Source organism: Barbatula barbatula (assembly GCF_947034865.1).
Source record: "Barbatula barbatula genome assembly, chromosome: 8".
Classification (NCBI taxonomy): domain Eukaryota; kingdom Metazoa; phylum Chordata; class Actinopteri; order Cypriniformes; family Nemacheilidae; genus Barbatula; species Barbatula barbatula.
Window position 1 is genome coordinate 16,169,034 of NC_136771.1, and position 22,364 is coordinate 16,191,397.

The window sequence follows — 22,364 nt, forward strand, 5'->3', positions numbered from 1 at the left end:
CAAATATTCACCAGACAGCAATGAGATGTCCTCACAAATATAGTCAAACAAACCTAGGTTTGTGCAAGAGACTTTGAGCATGTTGGCTCTGTCCAGTTCACAGATGCTGAGAGGAATTTTGCACAGGGTTCTTTGATAAATGTTAAGGTCACAGTAAGAGAAAGAGAGCCAGAAAAGTGACGGCAGAGGGTGGATGGGACGCATGTCTCGTCTTGTGCATGCTGCTGTGACTGCATTAGTGGAATGCTACAGTCACATGAAAGAGCTCTCTGAGAAGCAGCATTTCTGTCGGCTCAAAAGCCGCACTGTCCTCCTCTCTGCACACACACCTAAAGGCACACATGTAGACATAAACATGCCTAAAGCCAAGCACACTGACACAAAAATACTAGAATATATTATTTAGTTACATGTTACCTATTAAAGATATATTAGCTCAAAGCAAGAAGAAAAACAGCGCTTTTTCACAAACATATATTACGAAATGTTCTTGAAAAGAAAGAATTCCTTACTGTTAAAATGGCTTATATATTTAAGGCAGCAAACTAAAATTAATAATATAACGGGAACTAATCCCAGAAATCTGGAAATGTGCAAGTCATAAGGTGAATAAAACAAAATCAGACTTTTTATGTTTATTCTATATTTCTCTTTATTCTCTACCTTCGTATGGACGTGTGTAGATCAATAATTGGAGACCCAGCAAAACGGAGTGAGAAAATTAAAAATCTAAATCCACACATTAATCCAGAATAAAACTTCTATCATTTCAATCCCTAAATCAGAAGTCACACATTTGAATTAAACCTTTTCAGAGATCTCAGCAGTGGACCAAAGACAATGCGTTCTCTATTCACAATCAATTCTGAGTCCTCAAACAGGTCTATCCCTGTCCTTTTTTATTAAGAAACGAATGCATTGCTGAAAAACCCATGGTAATCTCTGTATCCAGCACACTCTGTATGGCACAATATGGTGTAATAGCTTACTATATACTACCTCCATATACAATATAAATCACACACAATCACCGTACACCTCCCCACTGGGTACTTTAGTTACTGCAATGCTTCTGTTTTGAGCTTGCCTGCAAATCCACAACATCCCCAGCCCAGCTCGGTTCACTCGACCAAATAAAGTGAATTATTGTCTTAGTTCTTTAGAGGTGCAGAGGTTACCCTTAAACTATCATTTCCGTAAGTCATCAATCTAGCCGCAGCAGTTGACATACTTAAGCATTTCTGTGTACAGCATCAAAATACTGCGATCCAGCAACAAAATAGTACCAATAAAACAGCAATACAAGAAAGTCTGACACGGCGTAAGAAAATAAATGTACTTTTGTAGAAATGTTCACATTTTCAATTTAGTGTATGCTTTCGAACAACGATGGTATGCATTTGCACTATTCTGTTACAAACCACGACAAAACCACCAACCTGAAAATAAAATTGCGACAGCAGAAACAACATTTATTTCATTTTCCATGCAGTATGATGTTCACCGCAAAATGTGTGAATGACTGGGATCTTATTTTAAGACTTAAATAAGAAATAAGCAGCAAAGTCTTATTACTTTAATGCCATTGCTGCCATAATCCATATATGTCTGTGTGTGTTTTCAATTTGTCTATTCTTTGGGAAACGTGATTACCATCTTCTGAAAGTATATTGTTTTCGATATGATTCTGATTTGCTTGAAGAAAAGTATCAGTGTCACAATGTTCCTTACATAATCCACAGCTGGACAGCGGAGACAAGAATTTCTCAGCTGTCTCTCCCCTAAAGTAGGAAGAGTGTTTTGCACTGCTCTATGTTTTGCAGGTGTTATGACCTACCATTTGTAATAACCCACCCAGCCATTCTCAACCCATGATGATGTCTACTGATGTGGATATGTTTTTTTTATAGATTACACAAGCCTTTTTATTTACTGACGACGACTAATAATAATAATAGAAAATTATAATTGCAGGCACTTTTTATAAGTACTCTAACAATTCTACTCAAAAGTTCTGACAGTTTTACAACTGCCACCAACTCACTCAGGAGAGCTGTGAGATCAAATGAGCAGTGTGTGTGTGTGTGTGTGTGTAGGGGAGGCAGAGGGTCAGAGAACACAGGGCTAAGTGGACCTGCTCTTCATTAAGACAATGTCTCCAGGGGATGTCACTAGGTCTACCTGTCCGTGCGCTTATTGAACCGTCTAACCATCATCCACCCTCTTACTCTGCCAGGGCCCCTGGAGAAACACACCAGCACCGCTGACAAGTACAGCCTTAGACTGCGTCTGCAACATGAAAGCACCTCTTCATTTTACCTCCCTCTCTCTTACACACACACACCCTCTCATTTTTCTAACACTCCTGCCCTCTCACTTTCCCCTGACTGAACCTCTGGTCTTTTTTTCTAAGCAGCAAGAAGATGAGAGTGTGAAAGACAAAGAGAAAGACGGAGAGAGAGAAAAAGATAGAGATAGAGAAAGAGGACATAACTGCGTTTGACTCTTGACATGGAGCAGATGAAATGTTAAGTGTCCAGACAAGTCCAGGGAACCGTGCAGATAAAAGTCATCAAATGACACTCTTGGAATGCAAATTGGCATTCTTGACTGCAGCACATGAACAACTGTGGCCCATCACAGACAACGGCAGAGATTAGGACAAAATGTGATGTAAAGCACCAAACCTTACAAAGGCTTCAGCAGAGAAGCAAACTGTAAAATGGTACTGTACATTCAGCGATATCCTGACAGTGTTTCTGCATTCCTTGCAAATAAAAATCAATAATATTTACCTGCCCTTGTAAATCTATTTTTCTATCTGCTGCAGAGTTAAACACACACTATACCCGTTTTCCCAGCAAGTGATGATTTTCTTAATTATTCAGTGCTACACAAATTTATAAAATATACATTTAAAATGTCAATTTTTACCATTTAAAACCATACAGCTGAAAATCAAGGTTTTTGTAAAAAATATTGAGGACTCATTCAATAATCAAGAATTTAAAGTCATAACACTTGGGTGAAGTGATTTTATCGAACAGGTAACTGTTAATGCTATTTTAAAAGAACATTTTTATTATTTGACCCTAATTTACTGTATGTATATATACATATGTCTCCGATTTATACATTTGTTATAGAAACAATATTTCTTTATGTTTCTGAAATATTCCTACTTTTCTCAATAGTCACCTTAAAGTGTCTTTTGTCTAAGAAAATATATTGTTTTGTGGAAAAACGTGTTGTCACGCTGGATGGGGTAAGTTGTCACAAAGGAACATGGAAAACTAAAAAAACATCATGAATCACAGAACAATTAATGAAAACATATACAAAATAAGAATATACATACAACATGAACTATACAAAATCTCAAAATTACCTCAATATCTAAAGCTATTGTTTTGGCCAAGAAAAAAAAACATAGTTTACATTTACACAATTTCATATACAGGTAATAACTTGTCCAGTAAAATGTGACACCTTTCAAAAGCTGAAATGTATTAAAAAACACCCATCCTCTGAAAACACCCTACCATTCTGGTTAAAATACTTATATTGTGCAGTTGACCTGGTGTGGTATAATTGTATTTACGACGAAACAGCAAAAACATGATGATAATGGAATTTTAAAATTCATAAAAATATTCCAACCTTACGTGGTTTTAAGGGTTTTGACAGTGTGTTTTTTTTTGTCACTCGAAAAATGCACTTTTGACTTATAAACATATATATATATTTATAAAAAAGAATATAAGCTGGAAATAATGTAGAGAGAGTTTGTAGACAGCATTACGAAACTACAGTATGCATACGTTTGCTTTATTTTAGTGTCTATCTATTATCACCTTTTTGCTAAAGTTACTTTAACAGTGCACACATTAAAGGCGTACTGTACTACGGTCAGATGATAGCAATCCTCAGGTAAAGCGATATCTTTAACGTTAGTTTGCCAACATGCTCAGGATGTCGGGATGTTTCTAATCCTAACGCATTCGAATAACTTTCATAAGTCATCAATAAACAAGTAGGCTAAAACGCATAAGTAGTTTAGGGAAATGCACATAAATCTGAATCAACTCTATCAAAGTTTCATGACATGTTTGTCATTGTGATTTAATGATATATTCATCGTTATCCAATGCACTTATGATCGCTAATGTTATTATTAACAGTTATCGTGAAGTGCTGATGTGTTGATCGGTCATATAGCCTACTCACCATTTCTTCATATTGTGTGAATGGCAGAATGAAGTTCAGTCAGATTTCGCCCTCATGTGGGGGGACTCTCTCCTCTTTTCTCTCTTCTTCTTTACGCAAATCTCTCTTAACTCACTCAAAACTTAGTGTTTTGGGTTCTCAGATCGTAATCGATAATGATAACAGTCCGTTATCGTTAAGACGATAAAGAATCAGTGATAAAACCGGAGTCAGTTTTACGCTCCCGTCAATCGCATGTACTGTAGCATGGCTCTGTAGGCGAAAGAAGCCCGTTGGCTGAAATATAAGCAGCTTCGGTGGATCCAGAAGCCAAGCGCTGGTTCTGCGGCTTCAGATCCGCTCGTTTAAGCTACTCCAGCGGGACTGAAACGGGACTGAAGTGGGTGGGTAGTTTGAAGCACCGGGGTAAATCTCTGGCTGTCCGGGAAGAGAAAACTCACTGTCTTACTCAATCCCGGCTATTTCTTCTGCATAGTCAGCTCTCCCTGACTGCTGCATTACATTGAACGGAACATGGTGGGCTAATATATTATAGTGTAGGGTAGTGGTTCTGTAGCATAATTTCATCTTGTGAATCTTCTAATATAGCTGTTCATTTATTGTCTTCTAGTAAATTTGCTAGTATCTTTTCCTCAAGTATATGCTGGTATAGATGGTAGTATATTCTCTTATGTAAGTTTCTACCTTTAATGTGTATGAAAACCTAAAACTCTATACAGTGCAAAACTACAGTATTAAATGGAGAAGAAGGAAAATAATGATACGTTTTCAAATCAGTGTAGTTTGGGCAGCCAGTGTCATTCACAGTTTAACCTACCAGTTCAACAGTTGTAAAGCCAATTTAAGTAACTGAATGTCACATAGGCTACTTGACTGTCACCGGACAGAACATCATTTTTCATGCTGCGTAAATCAGTAAGTACGTTTCTATAGGTTGTTCGTGATGCATCTTTCAAATTCACCAACCAAGACCATTTCATTTCCCCTTAAAGGCGCACACAAGTTTTTGCGAATTAGTTTGAGAACGCGTATTTTTTACATTTTTTTATATTTTAACTCGCGTCCCTAGACTGTCTGAACAGAGCCATCATAAATTAATTATGGAGTTGTATTTCCCCCTCTACAGTACACGCAGTGCTTGATTCTCAAGAGTGTAGACTGAGGGAAAGCAAATGACAGGCTTCTCCTTTGGACCAAGAGAAGCCCCTAAATCCCAAGGCAGTCATTTTGATCAAGCTGAGTGCCTACGAGCCCCACTCACATGTTTGGTCAAGAGGTAAATAATAGATCAGGGATTAAACTTGTGTAGAATTCGTTCTGGGGTAACAAGCTACACACTCCCTGGATATGCATATTCATCTAATGTGCAAGGCCATGGCAGAGTAAATACCATATGTCTGGTAGTTAGACAGCTTAAATCACTAATTAAATGAGATATTACTGTACATTTCACCCTGAAATTAAGCAACAGAACAGAAAAAAAGACATTTTAAGCGTTTTCAAGATAAGGATACATTAGTCACGTGGTTGACCAAAGCGACTTACATTGCATCGCACTATACATTTCTTTCTGACTATGTGCAATCCCCTGGGATCGAAGCTGAAGTTCCTCAACATGAGGTGAGAAAAACGAGTAATTCTGTGTTTGATGTCAGCTTCTAGCTTGTAGATGTGCCTCTGCTCTCCGCGCTAAATTGTCTTTCGATTGAATTTTTAAAAATCATATTAAACTACTCTTTTGATGCTAATCTTTTGATTAGAGAGCATGAAATGAGAATCATTTAGTCAATTAAACGTCATCAAGTGGCATGCCGTGCTCTAAGAGTTGACTTCCAAGAGTCATGAATTCAGTATAGCTTGGCTCCTTTATTTGCTTGAGAAAAATATGACATTAAAGCAGCTTCCTCTTTGAGAGCACCCGAAATCAACTGCAAAGCCACCTGTGGTAGCTGAGTATAAGTATTGGTTTATGTCAGATAGTGAAAGGGCCCCTAACAATTGTCTAATTACTCAAAGGGCAGTTGATGATGAGCTATTGAACCTTCTACAGGTCGAGGTCCTTCGGGATAGCCATAAGCTGTCATAGACTGTGTGTCTGTTCAATAAATGTCACACGTATTTCCTGTTTGCGGGCATAGAGGAAAATGTCAAGCTGATGATGTTTGCTGACTTGAGGGAGGGGATCACATCGGCTTTGCTCTATCGTCACCGTCCACCAGTCCATTCACAAATACTGAAGAGATCTTCTCTTGTGTAAACTTTACGCACCTTAGCCGGAATATTGATTCACAGTTACGTAGAATGTAATATGTATTTATTAGCTAGCCTTGATGTCATACTTTCAAATGGAAAAAGCCAACGACACCTCGTGCGCAGACGTTTTGAAGCATAAACAACAACAAAGGAGTGAAACGGTTCTTCGTGTTTGCCAGGGGCTTACTTTATTTGAGCAGTAGGATCCTCTCAGGGGAAATCTGATACAGCCTGTTGGGGAATCGCTCCACTCCTCTTTCCCACAGTTCAACACAGACATATGGGGTAAGCATCGCTCCCTCCACCCCGCTGGCTCCCCCTTTCCCCCCATCGCCTACAGGAAGAGAGCCCTCTTATCAATCCCCTCATTATCCAAACCCACTGCCTGCTAAGGACAGTTAGAAGGTCATCAGATGGAGCCAGAGACTCGGGCACGGGGGACAAATGCTGAACAGTCAAGCCTGTCCCGGGATGTGGAGGATTCTGTGGGAGCTTCGGGTGTATTGCATGCAAACGGATGGGCGCGTGATGATATGTTTGCCGATGGGGAAGTCTAGAGACACTTGCCCTGACATGGATGCAACTTTGTAGGTTGAAAGTCATGGAAGAGTATGAATGTTTCACTCTCACAGCTATGTTATGAAAGGTCTGTATGCGCATGAATTGTGCAACTTGCCTTATACAATAGATTTACAAGGAATTACTTAAAATTCTAAAATATAGCTTCGGTGTATATACAGTATATAGATAAGGTGGATAGCTCGTTTCTGTTTTAATGTTATTCTCCCGAGAGACATACATTTTAGTAGCATCTCTGGGGATTTACATGTTGTACTCCTCTTTAAAATGACTCTCATTTCCATTCCAAAGTGACAACACCTAGTTCTCAGTCGGAGCATGTCTACTAAGCGGGTGTCATGTACATATTTTGTATATTATAAAGTATGGCAGTTTTTCCCCCCTCTTTATCAAAGGAATCTCTAAACACTCACCAGATGACAGTCCTCCTACCTCAGATTGCAGGCGGAGAACCGGTGCTTTCCCAATCCTCTGTGGTGAGATACTTTCCGTGCTCTGCCTACTCAGTCAACCAAGGTATTCCTGATTTTTTAGCACGGTATGCTACTGTGATTTGCTGTGAATACATCTCTGTTTTTTAGAGGGCACTGAAAGGAGATTAACAATTAGGCTGAATGGAATAATTTTAGATGAAAAATTCTAAACAACGATCTCATATACTGTATATATATATATATATATATCATATAGCATACAAAGACCCTTCCAACTATTAATGGCGCATTTAAGGAATAGATCTTTATTTATGATTTTCTAATTACAATTAATAAGTAAATCCTTTTGTGACATTATTAGTATGTAATAATTGTGCCCAGTTTGAAATGTATAACTTACATACAGTACTATACAGTAAAATTGTTATAGACTCAACTACAAAAATTCCCAGTTAAAAATGTAAATGGTACCGTAATATAATGCAGGACTACTTGTGCTTCAGCAGTATGATTTTATATGATTGATGAAGTTATTAAATAAAATATACATGTACGCGTATGGCAAGAAATTGGGCATTGTAAATAAAAGTGGAATATACTGTAAGCTAAATGAATTGACTGAAAAAGTTAAAAAAATGTAACCTAGGCCCACATATGTTGTCAATTGTCTAAAAAAATTCTGTTTGTGTTATTTCTTATTCCCGGTTTTGAAGGTTATGTCCAGAATTAAATTAAATTGATAACCAGGAGGAAAACTGCATTTTTTTCCTATAATTTAACAACCTCTGCTTGGTTGTCTGTTGATCTGAACTTTTAACAGGCCTTAGGGGTTGTAAATGGAGCGTGTTACATTTGTGACGTTTGGCCGCTGTTAAACGGAAACTGATATTAGTGCCAGAGAGTGCATGTAAAATCACATTCGGAATGGATGACTGGGAACTATCAGCAGTAAACAAAGGGCTTTGTTGAGCAAGACAGAAGAAAAAGTTGATGCATAAATGCCATGTGTCTGCGCTCCTAAAAGGGGCAGATGTTGCAAATTACCAGCCAGTCTACTGCCTCTGAAATCGCAGCTCAAATGAGCATCCTAATGAGAGGCACTGCTTGCGGGTCAAAGAACAGCCTAATCACGCTAAGTCAATTGACTTCTTCTGGAGCAAGAGAGCACACAAGCTCTAAAGCAGATGACCTGCTGTCTGTTGCACCCCTGAAACCTCCTTTATATCTGTCTAATCTTGTTTCTGCGGTTTTAATCATCTACCCTTTTGAGTATGATATGAATTTAGCCAACCAGGACAGGCACACTTGTTTACATACCATTATGCAACATTTCACCCTTGACGCCTTTAAAGAATGACCATCAGTATGGAAAACATTTGATATTTAATTAAATTTGATTCATGAACATAAAATACAGTACAAGGGTTGTACAAATCATTGTGAATTCATCAATACCACCAGTGTATTGCTATTACTCGTATGGGGTAACCAACACTGTCATTGTCAAAAAAGGTTTCTTTGAAAAAATGACACACCTGCTGTATATTGATTTATTACGATTCACTTAATTAACGGCATGACAGTAAAACTATAACTACCATAGTAACGTTGTAGTAAATGAGCTGAATATATTTGTATAGCACCTTTCAAAATATACGTTTCCCTAACGCAGTCTTATAATGAATAATGGCCTTCAAATCCCCAGTAAGCAAGCCAAAGGCGACAGTAACAAAACTCCCTAAGATGTCAGAGTATGCAGATGAGAGAGAAACCTTTCGAGCCACTAAGACTGGGCTAGGAAGGCCCTCCTCGGGCTGACATACATATTTATATAATACACACATGCAAATATATACACAAATGTGATTTGTACACATTTGAACACATGTGTTGTAATTAATGCTGATTTTGAATTACCAATAGATTTATAAAAAAGTATAGCCTACCCTGCATAAATCAAATAGGATATGCAAAGCGGTGGTTTAGGTGGGGATGCAGGTGCAGGACAATAAGTCATTTTGTATGAATGCATCAGAAAATGCCAATACGTTCATATGCATTATATCAAAGAGATTAAAAGATTAGGAACGTTGTTATTTATACATTTTCAAGTAACTGTATAGAATGGAGAGTCCATAGAGACACACAAGTCGTAAAGTGGTTCTTGCTGTCGTGAAGTGCTGCAAACAGCTATGTGTCAAACGCGGAACTGGCGCGATGATTTGAAAGAGTTCATGGGCTAAAGTGTTGTCTTTTTATTGAATGAGCTCTGTTTGTATAGCTTTTACTTAGCTTTCCTCTGATAAAGGCATACTGATAGATGTCGGACTGGTTTTTAACGAGATCGCAGATCATCAGATCAACTTTACACTGAGTGGTATCTAAGGACGCGCAGCAGGTCAGACAACACACGAGTGAGTAGTTTTTGTGTGTCATTCATAAGCTCTTTATCTGCAAATATTTGTATTATTATTGTTATTAAAAGTTTAACAGGCAAGTTATGTGTGGCGTGTATATCGGCTTGCACTTCTTAACACTTAAATGTGCATATTGACTTTATTGTATGGTCTTCATACACCACGCTTCCTGTGTCCTCATAAAGAAAATCGCACAAAAGCATACAAATGCCAAAAGTTTTCTGTGATTGTTGGGTTAAGCGGTGGGTTTAGGAGAAGTGGATAGAATATACAGTATGTACAGTAAGTCGTTACGTCTATGACGTGTCCACGTAAACCACCCATGCGCGCTGTTGTGTTTGTTTGTTTTAGCTTTGTTTTTAACTTCTTAAAGTGATTATTTCTCTTTAACACAATAATAATAATTTAGTTGTTGTCATCGAGAACTATTGATCTCAGTGTTTGATACTGTATGTCTGTATTATGTTTTCAGTCAGCAGCCTAATGGACTCCAAAGACAATGAACGTGTTTTACTCCTTGAAGAAGAGGTGAAGAGTTTATCCGAGGAGCTTGCTCAATGCCAGGTAGATTCTTTAGGGTACTGTGTCTTCTGACTATTGTGAGGTCTTTAGGACACTAGGCTTATAACTGTCAGACCATAGTAGCAGTTTTAAACTTTAGTTTTTCCACTAACAGAACAACCTTTTTTTCTTTTATCAAAGCACATCAGAAGCTCAAAGATAATTTCCTGTCTGCTTTTTTTTTGACAATCCCACTGCCATCTGATACGCGCTTACATTGCTGCTGATACTAACTCCTATAGCTCTTAGGCATCGTGCATATTGTTAAAGCCCCACCAGGTGGTGCCTTACAACAAATGCCTGCATTTTCAGTAGTGTCTCCAACATTTAATCAGTATCATACAAGTGACATTCTCAGCATTGATCTTGGTGACGGCCCGGAGAAGAGCATGAATGACCATTTCATCTTTTAAGATAAGTACATAGTTACTCTCACCCCCAAATAATAATGACAGCCTGTCTAGCATTTGTGTTTATGGTGAGGTTTTTGGTTGCCTGCAGATCCCCATTGATTTTCTTTGACCCATTTTACCTTTAATGAGGAGAACGTATGTATAAGAATCACATAGAATTTATGTTAAAGGCATAGCGCCCTCGTCCATCGGCAACCATTATCTACAAAATGTTTGTAGTGGACTTGAGAATTACCATGGAGTCAGTTTACTTTATTAATATTTGTATAAATTGCAAGATTAAAATCACACACTCATCCAGTGGGCATTCATGGTGTACTGTATAAGATAAATAATTCATCAATAAGACTGCCCAATAAGACACATCAAATACTTGCCTTTCAATGAGATAATCCCTGTTACGCGAGATGCACAATCTTCTTTGCAGTGAGTTTAAGCACAAGCGAGGAGACCATCTATTTGATGGACAACTCTTCTTAATTTGTCATTAAATGCAATGAAGTCTAAGGATAGTGAGAACTCTATTTCTGTTTGTTTGCACACAAACTCTCTCGTACTTGCTACTTTGTATGTTTAGCCTATGGTCTTTCAAGGTCTGCCTGCACCATTTAGTAAATAATTAATTAGACACTTTTGAATAGGGTTTAAAATGCATGTACTAATTGGACACTAGCAGATTCTGCAGGGATTTATGACTTTAATCTTATAATGATGTGGACATAATTTAACAGATAATTTTATATTAAGTTGATCTGTTATAATTCTGTTTTTTTAATGTCGTTTTTAGATGTTTCTCATTAAATGTAATGAAGTCTAAAAATCGTTGAAAGCCATTTTAAAAGACACTTGAAATTGTAAGCGTGTCAGGCATGCCTCACTGCCATCACTTCTACGCTGTCCTTTTAGGCTACTATTAAGCACATATTCACTCTCGTTCTTTATTTCTTCTGTGATTGCAGGAATGGTTTATGCATACTGATAGAGAAATCCTAACACCTGTTTGGGGTTTTGTTTTGGTTTCCACTGCCAATAGTATACTGAAAGGTACCAAATATACAATTAGGAATAAGCTAAAGAAGTCCATTTATGTGAACACCCTCTTGTATAGTGACAGTAAGTGTGGGATTTATTTGACTGATTTTCAGGTAATGTTACCTCTAAAATTACGTTATAATCTGAATTCTATTTCTATCTTTATTTAACTTTCTAATGTTACATTCCAAGCTGGTAACATTTTCTTCCGCAGGTTTATTTTATATTTATAAAATGGATAGTTCTGTTTCTGGATTCTGATTGTTTACCGTATGACTTCTTCACTGAGCTACTATTTGTATCACTGCTTAGCACTCATATAGTAGCTGATCTTTGTTTGTGTGGCTTAGCATCTCTTGTTGGTTATGTGTCATGAACTATACTGTATCTTTTGTAGGCAGGATGAAATTTAATGACTTTACCTACAAAAATGTTAATAGGCATTTCTTAATATATTCATTATGTGATAACCCTTTTATAAAAGCAAAAATGCGCTCAAGGCTGTGCCATATTATGAATATATTTAACACTTAGCTGAAGGGTGTTGTTAGGCATAACATGAATCGCTAACACTACAATAAGTCTTCATTTTTGTTAATATTAGTAAATGCATTAGCTAACGTCAACTAACAATAAGGAATATTGTTTTTCAGCATTTATTAATCATGGTTAATGTTAGTTAATGTCAATACAATTGTTTATGTTAGTTCATTGTACAGTAACTAAAGTTAGTATGTACATATTTTGATATAGATGGAATGTCATCGCGCTTCCAGACACGTCAAGTGAAAATAACACGTTTACAGCCTTCACGTCATTTGTGTCACCCGGTCCGAATTTGCGTCTTTGCAATGACTTTGTATGTTATTTGCTTTCACAACTAGTTCAATTCACTTTCGGTGTGAACACAGCTTAAAAGTTTTACTTTTTGTACTTTTAATAATCATAATATCAAGAAGAATCACTGCTGAATATGTGCTCCTCATATGTAGGAAACTAATAAAAATACTAAGTGAAATAAATGGCACACGATATCAGCAACTCGTTCAGAAGCAGCAATTTAATTCGTTTGTTGTTGCATTTGTTTCTAACAGGCAGACAAGGAGTTTGTGTGGTCACTTTGGAAGCGGCTTCAAGTGGCTAATCCAGACCTCACTCAAGCAGTGAGTCTTGTAGTGGAAAGGTGGGTCACTATACAACATCACTCAGTTTAAAATGACAAACCATATTAAACTACATTACAGCAACTCTTCTGTTCTATTGCTTTAATTTATGTTAAAGTCGTTACGCTTTTAGTCTGAGTCTCGGGCTTGAAATAAATACTGTTTCCTCTGCGTGAAATCCCTGATTTGCGAGCGGTTCTGCGGGGATGTGTGTTCCGTGACTGCGCCGTTGAACACTGTTATGAGAGACCCGAGCACAGATGATGATCTAAACCCTCTTATCCTCCGCACAGACTCCCTACCTCCATTCTCATCTAAACACTGAAAAAAATCTTCTCTTTGAGGGATAAACACTAGATTTAAGATGACTTATGACCCTCAAAGAGCGTGTGGGGAGCTACAAAAGTGGCATGGGAACCTGTTGGAAAAAAGAGGTCAAATTCAAATTCATAGACTTAAAAGTTAACATTATGATGACAAGATGATGACAAAAAATCTTTTTTTTTCATGGGAAGAAAGGACTGAAAAGGTTTGGTAACGGTAGTGTATTAAATTGGCTATATATTAAAGGACTTAATTGGCCTGAAATTAGTATTTTCACCCAGATAAAAGGTCAGAGATATGGAGAGCTTACCAGAAGCCCGTGTATATCTTTATCTCTTTTCGCTACCAAAAGCCGCAAGCTTAGAAAATGTCTTCCCTGACTCCAGAACAGGCGGAAAATAAAAGAGCCAGGCTGCGTACTCCTGTATCCCTCACGAGCTCACTCCGCAGGCACAGCCAACAAAACGTGCTTCTCCTCAAAGAACTGGGAACATGCACCTGAGGGCATGTGCATATGTATAGTGCCACACGGGAGATTGACATGATAATTGTGCTGACTCTGTGAAGCACTCAGGCTTATGGGAATTCTGGTCTGGTAGCGAGTGAACGCTTGGCTTGGGATATGGTTAACATCGCCAAGCTTCAAGGCAGTGGTGTACTCTGAGGAGACCCTGTATCATGTCAGATGTCCTCAGGGAGAGATGGAATGAGAGAGGGTGGAAGAGATTGAAAAAGTGAACCAGGGAAAGAGAGATCCCAGGTGAGTGGCGGCTGTTCAAACAAACTTGCCCCAATTGTGATTCTTTTGTCTTTTCCCCCCCAAACACACACTAAAGAGGGCTAGATGCTGTAAGGGAAGGAGTGTTTGCGTTCCCCTGTGATTCTGTTTCTGTTTTGATATGCCGATAATTACTGATACCTGGAGACTAGAGTTATATCCCATCATTCCCCGTTGACCTTCCGTGGTATAAGCCGGGGGAACGCGCTTAGTGGTTGAAAGGCAATTTCGCCCGTTTCTTCTCCCACAGCTTCTAGTCTGTTTTATCTCCTAACAGAGTACTGCAGTTGCATCATACCAAATAGATTTTATATTTGAAATGTGAATGGTTAACCGAGGCCAGTGGATTGCATTGCCCTCTTCTGTATTCCTTTACTGCGACCCGTGCCACTAACGTTGTTCTTTCCTTGAATCTGTGTTGTACTAGAGAGAAGCAGAAAGCTGAGAACAAGGACAGGAAAGTTCTGGAGATTCTTCAAGCAAAAGACTACAGAATCCAAGAGCTGGAGCAGGTACCGGGCGAGCTTTACACGGCTCTGGAAACTAGAGCCTAGCAGGCGTGTAGCGATGCATGTGGTCTGCTAAACCGCCGTTTCTCCTTTTTTAATGAGCATCTCTGACTGCTTGATAGATCTACTTGGATGACAGCTAATGATGAAGCCGTGTTGTTAATTCACCTTTAATCATGCCCCTTAATGAAACATCTGTCCGTTGGCTTCATTAGCTGCTCTGTCTCTTCACCAGCAGAGAGTCCATCAAACATGTCCACATGTTCTCCTCATTTGTGTAAATAAGATCAGCCAGGACTCCAAGACCCATCCTTTTTCCCAATATACAGATGTAACTGTGTTATTTTTGTCGCTTTATTGGATATGCATAGAGGACAGGGAAATGGTGTCAGCCGACATCACACTAACATTAGTTTATTAACGCTCATGCATGACTTGTTAAGAGCGCAAAAGATGATGTTTCGAAGAATGCCTTTTTCCATGTTATAGACTTTTATTGTAAAACTAGCCAAGAAAGGCGTATGGGTTTTTTAACAGCATGAGGGCGAGGAAATTCATTCAATACAGTGATTCTGTAATTGTTTGAGGTTCAAGACTTTGTTCATGGAACTTGACAAATATATAGCTTTAAAGTTTAAATGTAAGTTTTAGTGTCCTTGTAGTGGAATATCGCCGTTGTGTTTTAGAATCTCATTCATAGTCAGGATTCTCGGTACCACTCAAGACCACTGGCATTTGCCTTATCCAAATTTTGCGCCAAACGAACCCAAATGGTGATTAATTGCTTTCCCTTCCTTGGCCGTGTGATGGTCTGTTGAATCCTCTTCTCATCTCCGCATTTCCACACCAACTTTAACCAGCTTCCCCCCCATTACCCCTCTTCTTCCATTTTTGTAACATAATTAGCTTTCATATTTGAACTGCACTGGGGATTTCTAATGCTAATCTCTCTGTCCTAGACCTCTTAACTTTTTTCAAACCTTTTTTCCTACCAATTGAGAACTACTGGGGTTAAAACAGTGCTTGCCTACCTCATTATCAGCATTTTGACTCGAGCTACGCTTGTGTTATAAATCTCTATTAAAACCTGCATTTGCATGGTGCACAGACTGAACGTAAGTCCTCTATCTGGAAAGATTCAAGTGATTTCCTCCAACATGGCAATTAATTGCCTCCCACAGCTCAGTGTTATTTGCGAGATATCTGTAGCCAGCGTTGAGTTCGCTCGACCCAGCTGGCTGAAGTGTGTAGTGACAGGAGCAAGTTTTGAAAGATGTAAGTAGATAACTTTGCTGTAGAACATCAGATCTCAACTTTTTTGGACTCGGGGCCACAACCATTTTGAAAGCCCCCCACTCACAAAATATTCCAGAGCTTGGCATAACTAGAAAGATGTATTATTGTTAAAATAATAATCAAACGCTAAGAAATACATTTTTAATTTTAATGCTTGTTTTAATTTAAAGGGATCATTTTGTCATTTTAAACCTATATGACTTTTTTTCTTCTGCAGAACACAAAAGAACCACGGTGGTACCTACTGAAATTGGTTTTGTGTCCATACAAAAGAAGTTAATGGAGTACCACCATTAACCACGTTCTTCAAAACATCTTCTTTTGTGTTCTCTGGAAAAAAATTCATACAGGATGAGTACACAGAATTGAAATTTTTGGTCGAACTATCCAAAACATTTAAGTCTGCGCAGTGTTGCACTGAACATACAGTATAGTAATCATCATGTATGTTTTATTGTATCTGGCTGTGTCTTGATTTCAAACTACAGCTAAATTCATTGGACGCATTATGCCTTTTGCATTTAGCAATACAACTAAACTCAACTACACAGCTAAAAACAACCGCCACATGACATACGTTCCCGTGACTGCATCAAAGCTGCCCCAATAATGAAAGTATTAATGTAACATCGCGCCTAGGCCAGTAAACACACTTAAACCCTGATTGCTTGTGACTAACGGCTGTCTTGCTTAACCGCTCATGTGGCTCTTTAAACAGAAAGTGAAGGCACAAGAGCAGGTGATAAACAACCAAGTCCAGCGGTTGCGTGGCAGCGAGGAGGAGTGTTGTCTAATGAAGAAGGAGCTGGCAGCTCTGCAGCACAGACTGGGGAATAAGAGTCGACAACTTAAGGTTTGGACAAATTTCTACTGGCACCGCTTTTAAAGTGCTGCCTCTGTGCCTGTGACACCGGAAAGAGGGAAAGGGAAAAAACCTGACAAGCCCCTGGAGGCAATCGCCTAAGGCCTCAAAATCCCGGGTCGGGTGGGGGTTGCGGGGTGGCATCGGCAAAGGACAGCAGAAGCTGTTCAGAAAAGCAGCTAACTTTCCCGATAAATACTTAATGATGTCCGAGCAGAGGAACGTGTGTGTATGTGATGTGACTTCTCTTTAATTACCTTCTGATGGGACTGGCATGATTAATTGATAAAGTGAAGATCTGTGGAGGGAGTGTCTACGCAGGGTCTCTCTTAGTAAAGGGAGGGAAGGATAGCAAGGGGGAAAAAGGAGCGAGAGATCGGCATCAAAGGCAGGCGGGCAGGACTAATAGCGGAGCTGGTCTCATTAGAGCTGTCATTAGAGCTGAAGAAACGTCCTGCGCTGGGCTACCTGTGTGGGTTTGGGCTTGCCCTGGCAGCACAGGTGAGCTCCGAATCTCCAGCCGCCTCTCTGCGGTCCTGCCTGACCTCCCATTCTTTCATCTTGATACTGTGACCGTCTTTCTTTTCCCCGGCAGGAAGTGAGGAAGCAGGCCGAGGAGAGCGAGAAGGAGGACAGGCGTGCCCTACAGGAAGCAAGGCAGCAATTAGACGCCCAGCGCTCGGCCTCACAGGCAGAGCTGGAAAGGTTGCGGGACCAAGAGGCCGTCAGCTGTGCCAGAGTCAAGGTCCTTCTCACTGCATTTTTTCCCTTCTAAGAGGATGCATGTAAATGAACTTGTCTCACAATGCACACGTGTTAAATATTGATGGAAGTGTTAGGGGGGGCGAAATAATGACTTTAACACGGAGGGTTCCCCGCGCAACCCTCGCCAGAGCTGTTTTACATGTGCATGTGGCTCTGAATCTGTCCTCCCAGGTGTCCCGGTGCTTAGCGACTCCGGTTATAATGAGCCACTACGGCGAAACCGTTGTGTTTGTGTTCTGTAGGGTCTCGTTCGTGTTTGTTTAATGGGCCTCGCGGGTTGAGTGACACTGAAGCACTTCAGTGATAACCCACCTCTTCCTGTACATACAAATTTGTGTTCGACACTTTCTATGCGCAAGGACAGAGATAGGCCTGCGTGCACCTTAAAGTCTTATCTAGTTTAATTAAATTGGACTGTAGTGGGGCTCAGACTGTGTCCCCTTTCCTCCTGTGTTTTCTCTCTCTCTCCGTGCCCCTGTCTGTGCCGGCTAGTTTTTAATGAGGGCTGCCCCATGCTCTCCGTGGCCTGAGCGTTTGATGCTAGGCATCTGTTTGCTTCTCATTATCTCCTTCAGCTCCTGTGATATGCTGCTGATAGGCTTCCTGTCGGAGCTCACTCTTTGTCCTTTAGTTGCTCGTCTCCCTCTCTGTTGTCTTTCTTTTGTTTCTTATTAGGTCATGGCTCCGCTTTCTTTGAGATGCTATGTTTTTCTTTATCTCTTTCAGAAATTAGAGGAGGAAGTGTTCAAGTGCAGACAGGAAGTGCTGGAGGCCCAGAGTCGCTCGGCTGCATTGTCCCTACAGCTTTCCTCTGTAGAACAGAAAGTCACTGACAAAGAAAAACAGCTCTGTCAACTGAAGTAAGTCTGACTGAGCTTTGAACATAAGCCCCGATCGTATGAGTTGACTGTGATTAGTACTGTATGTGTTCAGGCCGGAGCTGCAGGATCTGCAGTGTTTGTACAAACAGAGCGTCGAACATGCAGGGGAACAGGCCCAACTTATTCAGCAGCTGGAGGGGCTTAACCTGGACACGCAAAGAGTTCTGCGCAGCCAAGAAGAGGCCCAGGCGGCAGATGCTGTCTCGTACCAGAAGGTACAGGTCACTTTTCCAGATGATCTTGGCGTATGTCCTCACAAGTCACGGTGGAACCCCAGGAGGTGTGAACCTGTGTTCTAGCAAGGACTTAACTACATTAGCTGAGCTTGTCCTTCTCTGTCTTTCTCTGCTGTGACAGCTCTACAGCGAGCTGAGCATGTCATATCAGGCCCTCCGGCACAGCAAAGAGCATCTCTGCCAGCGGGAAGCAGCCCTCTGCACGCAGCTCAGCCAAAGAGATCAGCAGGTCCAAGAACTCCAGGCACAGCTGCAGAGTTTCACAGCGGCCACGGGGCACCGCGAGGTGAGTTCATGCGGGGAGCACCATAACAGATTTACATCACGCTCAGTGCCCTTTGTATGCAAAGCGAGCCGAATGAGGACTGAGGCAAAACCACACACCGTTCTTTTCACTCTTTCCCTTTTCCCCTCTTGGTCAAACCGCATCCACAATAAATGTAAGACATGAATGAGTAGATATGGTCAGGAGTTTTATTCATTTTTGGATGGCTCATGCTGTCTGACAGCTCCAAAACATTTGACATTAACCTTGCCAGAGATTCCCTCAGAATGCAATCTCTATACATTTCCTGCTCTTCTCCGTAGATCTCGCACTCTCACCAAAAATAGCTTCCCACCAAAAATAGTTGTCTCCTCATTGAATGACTGTTGAAGTTCATAAACGCTCTCCTGTTGTTGTGGGCCGAAGCCGTTCTCTAGACATACACCCATACAGATGCAGGATATCATTGTTTCCATCGCCGAGCGCCAGGTTTTACACTCCTGGTGTCATGTCTAAGCACATTATCCTTGAATACAAGCAGCGAAGCCCAAGACACCCCAGACAGGGCTCCAGATGGCAGCTAACTGGTCGCATTTTACGACCATTTTTCTTGCCTGCGCGACTAAATTTTGTTAGAGGTTGCACTGGTGCGACTACCAAATTGGCCAAAGATTGGATTATGCGCTGCTGTTTTCCGTTTTAAATGAGAAACACCAAAAGCTAAATACTCAAATTGGGACGACACAGTGCTACCCTGTAACCATATTAAACAGCCCCAGCATTCTAAACGTCATTGAGGGAAAACAGCAGACCGTGTGGCATGCTTATTTAAGGATATTTTGCAGTCCACAACTCTTACAATCTTACGTTGCGTTTCCTGTTGAAACATTAACTACTGGCAGAAATGCTGTGTGTTTATACTAAATATTATCGTATTTAGGTCAACATCAAATCCATTCAAGATGAGCCTAATGTACGCATTAGATTTTAATGTAAATAATTCATGTGAAAACAAAGCACAATCAGTTTATGTTTTTTTAAGTTAACTTCCAATGAAATTAATTTTCTTCTCTGATGATGTATTGCACACATATTTTTGATTTAGTATTTTAGTAAGTATTTAAAAAGCATATTAGCATTTAGAATCAATGACTTTACTTCATTTACGAATCTGCTAAAGAAAGCAATTGTTTATAAACATGTTAAGTAAAGATAAATGAGATATTGGCAGTTATAATATATATATTTTTAGAATACATTTACATACATTTAGGCATTTAGCAGACGCTTTTATCCAAAGCGACTTACATTGCATTATCCTATACATTTAACATAGGTATCTGCAATCCCCTGGGATCCAACCAACAACCCTGCGTTGTTAGCGCAATGCTCTTACCACAATAATAAATAATATTATTATTAGATTAACATAAATGTCTGCATTTATACTATTTAGAATGATGGTAATTTCTAAAAATAGAATAATATATAATTCGTGTTCGAATGATTCTCAAAGATCTCATTTTGCATGTTTTCAATCCACGCATTTACTTGGCAATGGAAAATTACTAAAGATGATGAAGAGCACTAGCAGTCATTGTTTGTGGTTGTCTTTGGGTCATTGCTGTAAGGGTTGGCTGAGGAGTATGAATGTTTCAGTTACTAACTACTACTTGACTTTCCCTGACGTCGGTGGTGTTGCAAATGTAGTCAGACGTCGTGTGTGTTTGCATGCGCTATAAGGAGGCACATCACATCTTTTGAGCAGACGCGATAATCAGACCGCATTTTATGCAGACATCCAATGTATTGCTTTGAATATAAAATTCTGTTTACCGAACACATGTAGCGTCTGCTTCGCTGTTTTGTTTCTTAACTGTTTTACCTACAGACATCAAAGTGAACTGATCAGTTATCCCAAGGTGTAACACAGTCAAGAGGGCTTTCTGTTCCCAGCTATAATTGCACTGACTGGGATGTGTATTCTAGCGTAATCTGAAATTCTGTATCAACTTCTTCCTGAACACCTGTTACAATTCTAATGCACAGGTTGTTGGAGCTTTATTTTAAATGTTAGGAATGATCAAAGCGCTGATCTGCAAACGGAGCTGAGCACGACCAGACTCTCATTTGAATAAGGGAGGAGTGATGGATGCAAAAATAAACCCTGTTGTGTGGATAGTCTGCGTAAATAACAACTCAAAGGCCACCACATGCAGGATTTACTGTCGCTGCTGTGGTTAATGAGGGAAGTGTGACCTGTCCTATGGTAGTAATCTAAAAAGATTGAGTTGTATTATTATCTTTTGAGGGTTCGGCAAAGGGGCTCTGAATTTGAATGCATTTTTCTTAGAAGTAAAACATAAGTAATGTACACTAACCTTCAAAGTTTGGGGCCACTTACGCATTTAGATTAGTCATATTTTCCACATTTTAGAGTGATGGTAATCTTATCAAAATTAGGGAATAACGCAAATGGATATTTTGCTGTATATTTTATTTTTAAAGTTTCACAGTTTCAAAAATCTGTAGTTTTTTATGAAAGAAACTGTCATGTTTAAATTTGAACAATCATATTTTTGTTTTCAAAATGAGTTTTATACATTTAAGAACCTTTACATTAAAAATGTGGGGTATTTTGTATCTAATGTAGTAACATTGTACTCATTGAAGGAAAACTTTTGAAATTGTGTTTGTGGACAATACGTTGTATTATGACTTTTTCACCACGGTATGCTTAAAACATCGATTTTGTGACCCTACCTATGCAAAACCAGCTCAAGTAATGTTTGTGGTTTACTCTACGTAACAATGTTACAAACATTCTGTAAAAAATGTTACCTTGATATTTTTATTTTAACTAAGGCTATGCCAAAAATTGCAGTCATTGTGAAATGAACGATTGAAGTCAAACCTTAATGCTTGTTACTTGCAGGGTAACATACAATTTGAGCTTTCGGCTTGTCTGTTTGATGTAATCTGACTTCTTAAGAAAATAAGCATAAAAACCCGGTATAAGTGCCAAAGAGATAAAAGTTGGCAGCTTTAAAGACACCTAATCTATATTAGGCCCATTATTATTATTACTATTATTATTATTATGATATAAAATAATAAAGTGTAATGTTGAGTGTTCATTTTAAAATAATTAATATTGGTTTGAAATCCTCTGTGAAGATGTAGGCAACACAATGAAGTGAGATGAGATTCTACTAGCACAGAAATCTAGAAAATTCATCAATTATACAGTTTAATGGCAATTAGGCAAACCAGTTCAAATCAAGTATTCCAGAGAGCCATGTAATAATTGTACTGTAATGTAATGATGCATTCAGGTAACCCTACATTGCACAACACTGTAAGTACTTA

The 22,364-nt window shown here is 39.3% G+C and overlaps 2 protein-coding genes across 3 annotated transcripts in view; one reads left to right on the plus strand and one right to left on the minus strand.

Annotated features, from left to right (window-relative positions):
- bnc2 (basonuclin zinc finger protein 2) overlaps window positions 1-4,255 on the minus strand; it is a 124,306-nt gene extending 120,051 nt beyond the window's left edge. The window contains exon 1 of the mRNA XM_079462518.1: window positions 4,228-4,255. Within this exon, the coding sequence (XP_079318644.1) occupies window positions 4,228-4,230 (3 nt within the window). The 5' untranslated portion in view covers window positions 4,231-4,255. The remainder of the gene's footprint in view (window positions 1-4,227) is intronic.
- A 5,362-nt stretch (window positions 4,256-9,617) lies between these two features.
- Window positions 9,618-22,364, plus strand: part of cntln (centlein, centrosomal protein) — a 68,125-nt gene continuing 55,378 nt past the window's right edge. Inside the window, exons 1-9 of one of the 2 annotated variants that reach the window (XM_079463464.1) lie at window positions 9,618-9,907; window positions 10,383-10,474; window positions 13,011-13,099; window positions 14,609-14,693; window positions 16,705-16,839; window positions 17,444-17,593; window positions 18,340-18,473; window positions 18,547-18,709; window positions 18,852-19,016. In XM_079463464.1, the coding sequence (XP_079319590.1) occupies window positions 10,394-10,474; window positions 13,011-13,099; window positions 14,609-14,693; window positions 16,705-16,839; window positions 17,444-17,593; window positions 18,340-18,473; window positions 18,547-18,709; window positions 18,852-19,016 (1,002 nt within the window). In that variant the 5' untranslated portion in view covers window positions 9,618-9,907; window positions 10,383-10,393. The remainder of the gene's footprint in view (window positions 9,908-10,382; window positions 10,475-13,010; window positions 13,100-14,608; window positions 14,694-16,704; window positions 16,840-17,443; window positions 17,594-18,339; window positions 18,474-18,546; window positions 18,710-18,851; window positions 19,017-22,364) is intronic. The other variant, XM_079463465.1, reaches the window with a different exon arrangement.